Consider the following 12,607-nt stretch of genomic DNA (forward strand, 5'->3'; position numbering starts at 1 on the left):
ACACGGGAGGGCTGGTTCCCCAACGCAATATTCCACCTCTCCACCGATTCCAATATTCCACCACTCACGCATAGCCCCCATTTGCACAGGCGTGGCTGACGGGTTCCCGTTGTGACGCCCCTGATATTTGACTCAGCATTGCAATTTGACAAACAAGTCAATGCCGTGGTAAAAGCAAGCTTCCAGCTTCGGACGAGAGCTAAAATAAAACAATTCCTCCAGTTTGTTACCTTGAAAAGATCATCCACACATTTATCTCCTCCCGCCTAGATTACTGCAACTCCCTCTACACTGGCATCAGCCAAACTTCCCTGTCCTGCCTGCAACTGGTCCAAAACACCGCAGCGAGACTCCTGATGGGCACCCGAAAAAGGGACCACCTCTCCCCGATCTTGGCCTCTCTCCACTGGCTCCCAGTGCGGTTCCGAATAAATTTCAAGATCCTTCTTTATGTTTACAAAGCCTTTAACGGGCTTGCCCCCACCTACATCAAAAGTCTGCTTACCAACCATAGGTCCCTCAGATCGGCCGACTTGGAGTTACTGAACATAAGCTCAGGGGCGACCGCGCCTCTGCGGTTGCAGGTCGTAGACTGTAGAACAGCATCCCTCTTCCCATCAGAACTGCCCCCTCCATCGACTCCTTTAAGTCGAGACTTCAAACTCATCTTTACTCTCAAGCCTTTCTTGACGTCCTCTGAGTGAGGGCTGTATGTATGTATGTATGTATGTACTTAATCTATGAACCAATGTTGTATAACGTTAGTATCTCTACCAATGTAAAGCATTTTGGCCACCAGGAGTTGTTTTTTAAATGTTATATATAAATAAAAGTGACTTGACTTGACGGGATGGCAAGTGGAAAAGGGATTTATTAAAGCTTAAAATGTGAATAACCTAAAATATAACAATAATTTAAATGTTAAAGAGATTTATTCATTCCATTCTTTCTTGTTGCGGCTCTTGTTGCGTTCTGCAGCCCGGGGAGGGGGTCGGCTTCAGGCGGGGGCTGTCGGGGGCCGGTGGGGGGAGCGTCCTGCAGCCTGGAGAGGGGCACGGCTTCTGGCAGGGGCCAGGTTCTGGAGGGCTAGTATGGGTGTTGTGGGCCAAAGGGACTGGTTTCCATAGGGCAAGTATGGACATTGTGGGCTGAATGGATTCTTGGGCTAGTCTTGTAGCTGGGGACGGGGAGGCTTCAGGTGGGAGCCGGCAGGAGTGTTCTGTAGCCGGGGGAGGGGAACGGAGGGGAGGGGGATGGAGGTGTGTGGGCAGGAGTGGTGAGCCTTCTGGACTTGCAGTTCACTCAGCCACGGCTGGTGGACTCGCAGTTCACTCACTCACAACTTGTGGACCCGCAGTTCACTCGGGCACAACTTGTGGACTCGCAGTTCACTCGGGCACGACTTGTGGACTCGCAGTTCACTCGGGCACAACTTGTGGACTCGCAGTTCACTCGGGCATGACTTGTGGACTCGCAGTTCACTCGGGCACAAATTGTGGACTCGCAGTTCACTCGGGCATGACTTGTGGACTCGCAGTTCACTCGGGCACAAATTGTGGACTCGCAGTTCACTCGGACACGACTTGTGGACTCGCAGTTCATTCCTTCAAGGCTTGTGGACTCGCAATTCACTCGGGCACGGCTTGTGGACTCGCAGTTCACTCGGGCACGGTTTGTGGACTCGCAGTTCACTCCCTCAAGGCTTGTGGACTCACAGTTCACTCCGCCAAGGCTTGTGGACTCACAGTTCACTCAGCCACGGCTTGTGGACTCACAGTTCGGTCAGCCACGGCTTGTGGACTCGCAGCTCACTCAGCCACAGCTTGTGCACTCAGTTCACTCACTCACGGCTTGCGCACTCACGGCTTGCGGACCTCCGGACTCAGCGCGACTTCCGCTTAGCACAGCTGCAGACTCAGTTGTCACTAATGGGGGGGCTTGTAGACTCACAGTTCTGCACTCAACTTTCACTCACGGCTTCCGGGCTGATGGACTCACGCTCGGCCTCCTGGGCTTTATTCTCCTCGCCCCCGGAAGGGGAATTACCTTCATGGTGACTGATAGGAGAGAAGACCAATCTGCTCATCTCAGGATATTTTAAACCTTCATAAATTTTGGAATATTCCACCGATCAGAACATACTCGGTGCGCTTGGAACAAAGGATAACGGTAAGGTGGCAAAAAATCCCAGCGATATAGGGTACCGTTTTTGTGCAAATTTAAATACAATGCTGACCAAAAGTGGTCAAGATGAGAGCTTTAGTAATAGTATAGATAGATATAGATAGAAGATAGATGGTGATTGGTTTCCAACATTAAAAAAAATGTCAGAGGCTTGAGGAGATAAACGTCAAGCTGATGTTCTGCCTCGAACCAGTTATCCGTGTCAAAATAAGAGATCAGAGAGATTCAGTAGAGTTGGGAATTTTCACTGGGGTTTGTATATCTATGGAATTCTCAACCCAAAAAGGCCGGGGAGGCACAGAATATATTTGAAGCAGAGACTAATTAAAAGATATAGCATGGAAACAGACCGTTCGGCCTGTTGAATCCACACCGACCATCGATCACCCGTTCATACTAGTTCTCTTATCCCACTTTCACATGCACTCTCACTTGGACAGAATCCGATTAAACTACAAACCCGCATTTTTTGGGGATGTGGGAGGAAACCCACTCGGTCACAAAGAGATTGTGCAAACTCCACATAGACAGCACACGAAGTCCGGATCGAACTAGCATCTATGGCCATGTGTGGTAGCAAAGATCGATAGATATCAAAAGATATGCGGATTAAAAAGTGTCAATGAATTGAAACATCAGACATGATCCTATTAAACCATAGTGGAGGCACAAGGGACTGAAAAGCCAACCTGTTATTTCTTATAATCTCATGCTCTCTATTTGAGTTGCAAACTGATTTAGAGGGTCTTCACACACTGCACTGATTTGAATGTGCAGACTGATGGACATTGCGAATGTCACAATGAGTGTTGTGCCTAATCACATAAGTTGCTGGCTCTTGCAGGAATAAGCTGTACTACTGTGCTAGCAAACACACGCACAAGTTCTTAACCCAGCTGAGACGAGTCACTTAAACCCAAACAGAATAATGCACGTACAAGCTTTGTATAATTCAACTATGCAAGGAATCACAGTAGACAAAAAAATCCATATCCAAAATCAAACTACTTTTAATGCAGATTTTGCACCTGACTGGCCAATCATCTTGTTTGGATTCAACAAGGTATCAGTTATTTGCAACAAAAGTCACAAGGCAAGATTTTAAACAAATCAATGCAGGGTAAAGGAAACAGTGGTAAAGGCCACAAATATTTGCTCACTGGAGCACAGTGATTACCTTGTTAAATCAAAATCCAACATGGTCTACTGATGCTTCTACACTTATTCCTTCACACATGAAAGCAAGCAATTTTCAATTACCTTATACTCTGTTTACAAACCTTACAGGTACAGTAAAGAAATGTATACCAGCCTGTAATATGTGAAGAACTGGACACGAATGCTCTTCAGCTCCCCCCATATTTTTTTACTCTGCAGCTGACAACTCTAATTGAAAAATGAAAAGCAGAGTGCTAGTGGATGAAGGGAGTGAAGTATTCTTTGAAGAAAACTAACATTTTTTTTTAAGTTAACAATGATAATTAGGAGGGTAGGTTCATTAATTGTGTTGCAAGGATCTGCTGATGCTGGAATCTTGCATAGAACAAAGTGCTGGAGTGACTCCGGGTCAGGCAGCATATCTGATGGATGTGGAAAGGTGACATTTCGGCTTGGGGCTTTTCATCGCACTGGCGAAGGGACCCGACCCAAAACGCTGCCATTCCATGCCCTTCAGGGATACTACCTGACCCGCTGAGTTACTCCAGCACTAATCGTTCATTAATTAAGTCTCCATTATCAGCCACTCTAGAGGCATCAAGCTACATCCATGCAAGATCCATTTGAGTTGAGACAATTGTCATGAGTGTCTCTCATATCTAAACAACAGTCTAGACTAGTGGCTTCCAAGTTGATAAGCATCAACAACAGTTCTGTATCCACTTCCAGCACTTTGTTTCACTCAGAGCGACCCAAGTTTCTATCCATTGGTGACCACACAGATGTATTGGTCGTGAAAAAAAATCATTTTGGCGTGAGCAGTATTGTTTTTTTCTTAAACAAAACTTTGTTCTATAACTTTCTCTTGTCAGTTCTGTTAATACATTTTTTTTAAACTGCTCCTTTTGAGTAAAGATAGACACACAGTGCTGGAGTAACTGAGCGGGCCAGGCAGCATCCATGGAGAAAAAGGATGGGTGATGTTTCGGGTCAGGACCCTTTCTACAGACTCGGTCCTGATTCTTGCAAACAACATTCAACTGATCCAATTTAGATGAAGTGTAGCCAGAACACAATGGATTGTATCGATAAAAATGGCAAAAGTCAACAGCAATAATCATGCAATATGGTGATTCGGATAAGTAATTCATTACTGAGTTATTGTCAAATGCTGCCAAATTTCCAAAGATTCATAGGATTTGCAGAAAACAATTTGTAACAAAATATGAAATATCCTGATATATAATATCTATATACAGTCCACAGGCAATATTTCAAATACCACAGCAAAGCACAAAAAAATGAAATATATTTCTACTAAAATAGTGCCCACGTTAGTGTTATAGGAATATACAGGGTTTCAAAAGCATTCTGTTGTCACCAGGTCATTTGGATATCTTACAGACTGAACTACATTTAACATTTTTCTATACAAATTAGTGTTTCAGCAGCTTTAATAGAATTACCAAGATGTTTTAAAAACACAAAATAAAGTACACAATGTTAAATTGTAAACAGCAATCAGCCCCTTTTAGCTTCTGTCTCAACTTTTAGCTCCAGCGTTCCCACTGGTTGGATAATCCATTATTTTTATAATTCAATATATATAGCCAGTTTACATTTGGTCACATTAATATGTCCACATCTCCTTCGTGATCTTCCTCTGCCACCTTCACAGAGAGCACTTCTTCATTCAGAAATAGGCCGCTCAGTCTCTCTTTCCTTGCTTGGCGCTGTTCCTTCAACTGGCGTTTACGCATTGCTTTCTGTTGCAGTTTGCGCTGCTTGGATCTCTTCTGCCAAGCCATTCGGGATTAGGATTGGGATGAGGGAGCGAGAATGGTAGAAGTTACCAATTGTCACATGTTCTGAAAATGCTCATTGATCAAACAGCACGGATCAATCCAATTTGCCAATGCCAACCAAGATGCCCCTTTGACACTAGTCTCACCTGCTCACATTTAGCCCATATCCTCATCCCACATGAGATTAAATTACCAATTGTCACGTATCAGTTTTAGAGACTTTCTGAAAACATTCATGGATCATAGAAACAGGCCCTTCAGCCCAACATTCCCATGCCGACCAAGATGCCCAATCTACATTAGACCCACCTTTAGCCTATATACCTCGAAACCTTTTCTATCCATATCTATATTGAAGACCGAGTTTATTGGTAGTAAAAGAATTAGAAATTGCGCAAATCAGCACTTACCAGGCTGCAAAATCTGGAGTGTACATCCAGGAAATTTAGTATATCAAGAAAAGTGAACAATCCAATGAAACAGACATTGCCTGGACAACATAGACACAAAATGCTGGAGTAACTCAGCGGGTTAGGCAGCATTTCTAGAGAAAAGGAATAGGTGACGTTTTGGGTCAAGACCCTTTTTCAGACTCAAGGAGGATCTCCAGAGTTGCTGCCTGACCCACTGAGTTACTCCAGTAATCTGTGTCTATCTTTGGTGTAAACCAGCATCTACAGTTCCTTCTGATGAGAGTAAATGCAATTGTTTTTAACTAATAGGCACAAAATGCTGGAGTAACTCAGCGAAACAGGCAGCGCAGCATCTCTGGAGAGAAGGAATGGATCTGGACCTGAAACGTCACCCATTAATTCTCTCCAGAGATGCTTCCTGTCCCGCTGTTACTCCAGCATTTTGTGTCTATCTTCAATTTAAACCAGCATCTGCAGTTCCTTCCTATATGTATTTAAATAATGACGCCTTACCTTTGAGTCTCTTATCCTGTCGGCGGCACTGGTGGACAGGTTACTGTCGCTGTGTGCCCGGCTCATATTGGCACTTGAAGCGGATGCAGAGTTGCTGCCGCTGGATCCACTGCTGCTCGCCGAACTTACCAAGCTGGCGCTACTACTGCTAGCACCACTCAGGCCGCTAAGCCCGCAGCCAGCATGACTGCCTCTCCTCCAGCTCTCGCGCCCACTTCGTTGGCGGACCCCATGCTCCTTAATGTAATTCCTGACCTAGAGGGGATATAAACATTCGCTGGGCTCATCATTCGTGCCTTGTGCCACAAAATTCAAAAGAGTAACCAAAACTTGGCATTCATCAAATGCAATGACGTTCCAGTCTTTATAAAGTAAAGGTAAACACATCCTTGGGGATTTGGGGGGGTGGGGACGACACACACACGACCCGGTGGGGGTGGGTGGGCCACCGAGAACAAAGGGGGGAATCAGCAGGGGGGTGGGGGGGGGGTGGAGAGAAGGAGGCACCGAGAACAAAGGGGGACCTGGTAGGGAAGCCGGCTGCCTGTTACCATGTGCGTAGGCAGTAGATACGAATGTCTGGTGAACTTTTGTAACTTAGTCGGCGCCAAAAGGTGGCGACACGTGTACTGCCTAGGCGAGGTCTGCTACATGATTTTAACAGGTTGTATAAAAAACAAAGCACTTCACTGCACCTGCATAGGATAGGTTTAGAGGGGCGTGGACCAAATGCAGGCAAGTCGGACTCGTATAGGTGGTACATGTTGGTCGATGTGAGCCAGTTAAGCCTGCTTCCACGCTGTCTGACTCAATGACTATTATGTCTTAAGGTTTACCTGCTTTAGCTTTTCGTCCGTCAGACAGTTGAGCTCAATTATAAATTCGCTGTCCGTGGGTGAAATCTGAGCATTTGGATCAATGATTTTAATAATGTCGAGCTGCTCCCGAAGACCCATTTCTGTGCTAACTTTACGACTCAAGTATTCTATATATTCAACCTGAAACAAGTAGAAATGGCAAGCAGGTAAACATTAACGTCCAATTACTGCAGCATTTGAACATGTGTTCCCCTCTATACATATAATCACAAACAATTGCATTAGAGATATTAGTTTTGCTTTTTAATTTTCATTCTGGTTATTCTCCATAAATGTGATTTTCTATCAATGCTGGGGCTTCTGGGCGTCAATTCTTAACTTTTTTCCCCAACCAATCACAATCAATCAATCATAATAATACTTTTTATTACAAATTCAGTTTACAAAGTACTGCATTCATCAAAACTGTTATTTATGTAACTTGCAAATTGTCAGCCTTATCCACTGCGCACTCCAGCGCCCACGGCAACCAGCGTTCATGGAAGGCCTCCAAAGTGTCCGTGGACACCATTGTGCTCTCTCTCCAAGGACACACGGGCATAGTCGTTAGCCCGAAGAGGGGCATGCACTCGATTCGGGTAGAACCCTCGAATGCCCGCCGCCTGGTTCTGTGAATGGCCATCTTGACCAGACCCATGAGCAAACCAACAGGGAGATTTTCCCCACCAACGCACCGACCCCTCCTCTCCCCTCCCCTCCGTATTGGCTGACCAAAGATCGAGCATGGGCTGAAATTCAGCCAAAACTTGAGGAGTAACTCCTTTAGAAATTAACTACTTCCTGAATTGAGTGACAATGTAATGCAATAAACAAATTGCAAAGAGCATTGTGCAGACCACCAAATGATTATTTTTATAAAGCCATGATCTGATTGAAGGATAAAATGTTACTCTTGTGGAATGGGCAGATTTATTTGACCTTGGAATCGTGGAACTTCCAGAATCAAGATTTTCGAGTGGAATTATTATGGTTTTTAACTTATAATTCCATCTGAAAACTTGAATGAATCATTATTCCAACAAATACAATTTAAACTGATTGAATCTTTGAGACGTGGAGAATTGTTCATTTTTGTTACAAAACTTGATGGGGCCACTTTTTTTTGGCAGTCAGAAATGCCCGAGTCTATGCCAACAATTCCGTTCTAGGTTGGCTTCAATCATATTGCCAGATAATTAGAATCTTTTTGCACCATGGTTCCCCATCCGATCAAATATATTACTTTTCAATTTTCACTTAACGGATCCCAGTTTTTCGCAAAAGTGAACTTGCTATGTTTAGTTTAGAGATACAGTGTGGAAATGAGCCCTTCGGCCCATCGAGTCTGCACTGACCAGCGAGCCTAGTACATTAGCGCTATTCAACACACTAGGGACAATTTACAATTTTGCCATAGCCAATGAAACAACAAACTACATCTTTGAAATGTGGGAGGAAACCAGAGCACCAAGAGAAAACCCAAGTGGCCAAACAGAGAATTTACAACCTCCGTACTGACAGCACCAGTAGTCAGGGTGGAACGCAGATCTCTGACGCTGTAAGGCAGCAATTCCTCAATTGCGCCACCGTGCTGTCCCATTAATAATAACGATTTTTCCAGCATAAAAATCTTCACAACACAAAAATAAAAGGATTGTGTTTCTTCATGCACAGAAAAAAAACTAGTAAGCAGGATTTCAAGTGTGACTTTTAAACTAGAGGTAAATCAATCTCATTGATTCATGTCAATTGAATCAAAATCAATGACCATTTGTAACAAGATTCAGAAAACAAATCTCTTAGTAGCAATAGAGTTAGTCAAAACAAGCAGATATTCGCAAGCTTTACAGAGATAATACTTTCATTATTTACACGGATACACTCATTTTTTAAATTTCAAACATACGTACATTTAAGGCGGCAATCATGAGAGCAAAAGAGGAGCTGGCAGGCAAGGTAAATTTAACTTGCTGTTTGGGATGTCACAGTGAATGGTAGGCAGTTTGGTATGTTGTAGAGTAGAGGGTTCCAGGAGTACAGGTATAGATCCCTGTCAGTGGCACCACAGCTAGATAGGGTGGTCAAGAACTAGCTTTGGTACATTGGTCTTCATCAGTCAGGACATAGAAGTTGGGACATTATGTTACAGTTGTCCAAGAGGTTGGTGAGGCCACACTTGGAGTACTGGGTTCAGTTTTGGTCACCCTGTCATTAACATGGAAAGAGTGCAGAGTAGATTTATGAGATTTTACCAAGACTTGGTAGAAGGGCAGGCTAGATCTTTATTCCTTGGAGCACAGGAAGCCGAGGGGTGACCTTATAGAGGTGTACAAAATCATAAAGGGAATGAATAGGGTGATTGCAGAGTTTTTAAAATCCAGAATAGGATAATCAAAAAGAGAACATATGTTTAGGATGAGAGTGACAAAATTTAATTTGAATCTGAGGGGCACTCAGGAGCGTGGTGGGTATATGGAAAGAGCTGCAAGAGGAGGTAGTTGAGGAAGATACTAGAACAGTATTTAAAAGACATTTGGACAGGTGCATTGATAGAAAAGGTTGAGAGAGATATGGGGAAACATGGACAAATGGGAAAGATAGACACAAAGTGTTGGAATAACTCAGCGGGTCAGGCAGCATCTCTGGAGAAAAAGTATGGGTGATGTTTTCTACCGGGAACCATCTTCCGAGTGAAAGTAGGGGGCAAATGTGACTAGTGTAGATGGGCATCTTGGGCGGCATGGACGAGTTGGGCGGAAGGGCCTGTTTCCACGCTGTACAACTCTATGATAAATACCTGCTCATCATTGGTCATCGCACTCCACGGAAGCTCGTCCAAAGTTCTGTGCTGCTTACTTCTTCTCTTCAGGATAGGGCATGGTGAACTCGTTACGCTGGGAACCACATCGGACAAGACGTCGCTTCCACTTGCAAAATCGCTGCTGGCCAGCTTCAAAACACATTTTAAAGAACAGGTGATAGATTCAAAGCACTGTCTTGCAATATGACAAAGGAACACATTTCCGATCAAGAATAGTGTCACCATTTAACTGTAATGCACTTAACATTAATAATGCTCCTCGAAGGAGATGAGGAGTAACCTCATTAGCCAGAGGGTGGTGAATCTGTGGAATTCATTGCCATAGAAGGCTACGGAGGCCAATTCAATGGATATTTTTACGGCAAAGATTGATAGGTTCTTTATTGGTAAAGGTGACAAGGGTTATGGGGAGAAGGCAGGAGAATGGGGTTGAGAGGGAAAGATAGATCAGCCATGATTGAATAGCAGAGTAGACCTGATGGGCCATATGACCTAATTCTGCTCCTACAACTTATGAACATAAAATAAGTAGGGCAGAGTCAAAAATAGCTTTTCACTGTACCTCAGTACACGTGACGATAAACTAAACTGAACTTTCTATAACTAATGCCCCTGTCCCACTTAGGAAACCTGAACGGAAACTTCTGGAGACTTTGCGCCCCACCCAAGGTTTCCGTGCGGTTCCCGGAGGTTTTTGTCAGTCTCCCTAATGGTCGAAAGTGGTTTCTGCTTCTTCTGTGTTCCGGCAATTATTTCAAAAAATTCAAAACCGGCCGCGACTAAAAATAGGTTGCCGTTTTTTAGTCGAAGCCGGTTGCGATGCTAGTTGAAGGTGGTTGCCGGAGGTTGCAGATCTTACCTTCCTCTACCTGCAACCTCTGGCAACCACCTTCAACTGGTGCTGTCTGTACATTCTTCCAGTGAACTTGTAGGTTTTTTTCCTGGTACACCGGTTTCCTCCCACATTACAAGGATGCGCAGGGTTGTAGGTTAATTCGTTTCTATAAAAATGCTGTCCCTAGTGTGTAGGTTAGAACTAGTGATCGCTTGTCCGTATGGACTCGATGGTGTAAGTTATTGGGGCAATTGCTCCAAAATTATGGAAGAACTCGGATAAGGACATGGACATTTAAAAAAAGGACGCTGGCTGCAAAGGGGAAAAAAACCCCAATCCACAAAAGAAGAACCAGTTTCGAACCTGTCTGTGGGCCTGGGCATTACACCACTAAGCGAATGGTGTGAGCAGGAAAGACTGAGATGGAGATGACGAGATTATCTTGGAAACACAAAGGAAGGAACCGAGCCTCAGCAGACGGGGGTGAAATAGCCCAACAGCAAGCACAATCACCATCGTGGATGACCCATCCATCGGGACAATGGGAGCCCATCTAGGCGATGGGATAACGATCAGGCTGAGGAATCATGACATCAGCAAGCCCCTTATCATCGGAAGCCTATTGTTCATGCCAGATCGAAACTGGGAATCATCAAAAGACCCTTTTGTCCAGAAGACCACCTGGGGGGTTTCAAGGGAGAAATTCAGGTATAAAAAGCAGGAGTCAAGCCAGAACCCACTCTCTCTTTCTGCTCTGCTGGGCGGCTCTTGATCCTGCATCAATCTAGCTGTAAGTACCCCAGTGACCTGGTGAAGTTCCCGAAATAGGATAGAGGTTGAGAGAAGAAGGGGAAAGGGGGGTGTACTTGCAAGTAAAATTGTGTAAAGTAAGTTTTACGACGTGCCCGATAGTTTTCCTTCCATAGTCTTAGTTTAAAGCATAAGTTTAGCCACGTATTATGTAGTGTTGGTGAGATTCGATTTCTCATTGTTTAATAAAGCCTGTAAATTTTAGACTTGCTTTGAGTCCATCTTGGTTTCTGTTTTCTCTCATCAGCACACTCTGGTCAAGTCAACCTTTTATCATATCCCACCATAATTCCGAGGTCTAGAACCCAGGGGAATCCCTTTTGTTGTATTCTCTCTCTTGGGAACCGCTCGAGTGGAGTGGTGGCCGTTTGACCCTCCGACAAGGGAGAGAATAACTCAGGCAGCTGGAGTAAAGGGAAACCAAACCCCTACAATGGGCCATCTCTGAAAAGAAAATTAAAATCGAAAACTAAAGCATGCAGGTTTGTAGTTTAATTGGTTTGTGTAGGACAGACTAGGATAGGGGATCACTGGTCGGTGCGGACTCGGTGGGCTGAAGAGCCCGTTTAAACACTGTATCTCTAAAACCAAAACTAAATGAATTGTAATTTAGTTGCAGGGACAGGATTGTTCAAGCTCACCTGCCACTCAAACTCGCTGTCAGACCAATCCCAATAGGTGCTGATGGAGGAAGACACATCACTACACACACTACCCTCTGGAAAGAGGTCAAAGGATGCATTTTGAGTGAATTCCTGATCGTCCAGCAAGGAATAACAGTCCTCTTGATCTCCGCATGAAACCGATGAAAAGAGTTCCTCACTGCTTTCGGAGCTTGCAACACTCGTTCCACAAGAAGTCAAATTCCATCTACTCTCAAACAAATAATTAAAAACATTTCAAGGAAACAGCAGAGAAAAGGCAATTTATGCAATTTTTTTTTTTTTTTAAGTACAGGTGCACAACCGTTTATCCGAAGATCCAAATAACGAAAACCTCCGAATAGCGGCCATTTTTTCGGTCCTTGAAGAAAGGTCCTTGAAAACGTTCACCGAGGGCGGCCCGCAGAGGTGACAGCGGAACCTCCGGTCGGTCCTCGAAGAAAGGGGAACTAAATCCCCATTCATAAAAGAGAAGATGAGGGTATATTGCGCGGGAGGGTTAATAATTGACAATATGCTGCTGCCTGCCCGCTGAGTTAAAAAGTTCCC

General features: G+C 44.3%; 1 protein-coding gene across 1 annotated transcript; it reads right to left on the reverse strand.

Moving 5' to 3' along the window:
* Nucleotides 1-3,170: 3,170 nt before the first annotated feature.
* Nucleotides 3,171-12,292, reverse strand: fam199x (family with sequence similarity 199, X-linked; the record flags this gene model as incomplete). The annotated part of the gene is made up of 5 exons (XM_033030983.1): nucleotides 3,171-5,138; nucleotides 6,074-6,328; nucleotides 6,910-7,071; nucleotides 9,728-9,880; nucleotides 12,038-12,292. Coding segments are annotated over 5 exons (996 nt in total), but the record flags the coding sequence as incomplete, so codon positions are not given.
* Nucleotides 12,293-12,607: the final 315 nt, after the last annotated feature.

This window comes from Amblyraja radiata, chromosome 12, assembly GCF_010909765.2.
Source record: "Amblyraja radiata isolate CabotCenter1 chromosome 12, sAmbRad1.1.pri, whole genome shotgun sequence".
In the NCBI taxonomy this organism is placed as follows: Eukaryota; Metazoa; Chordata; class Chondrichthyes; order Rajiformes; family Rajidae; genus Amblyraja; species Amblyraja radiata.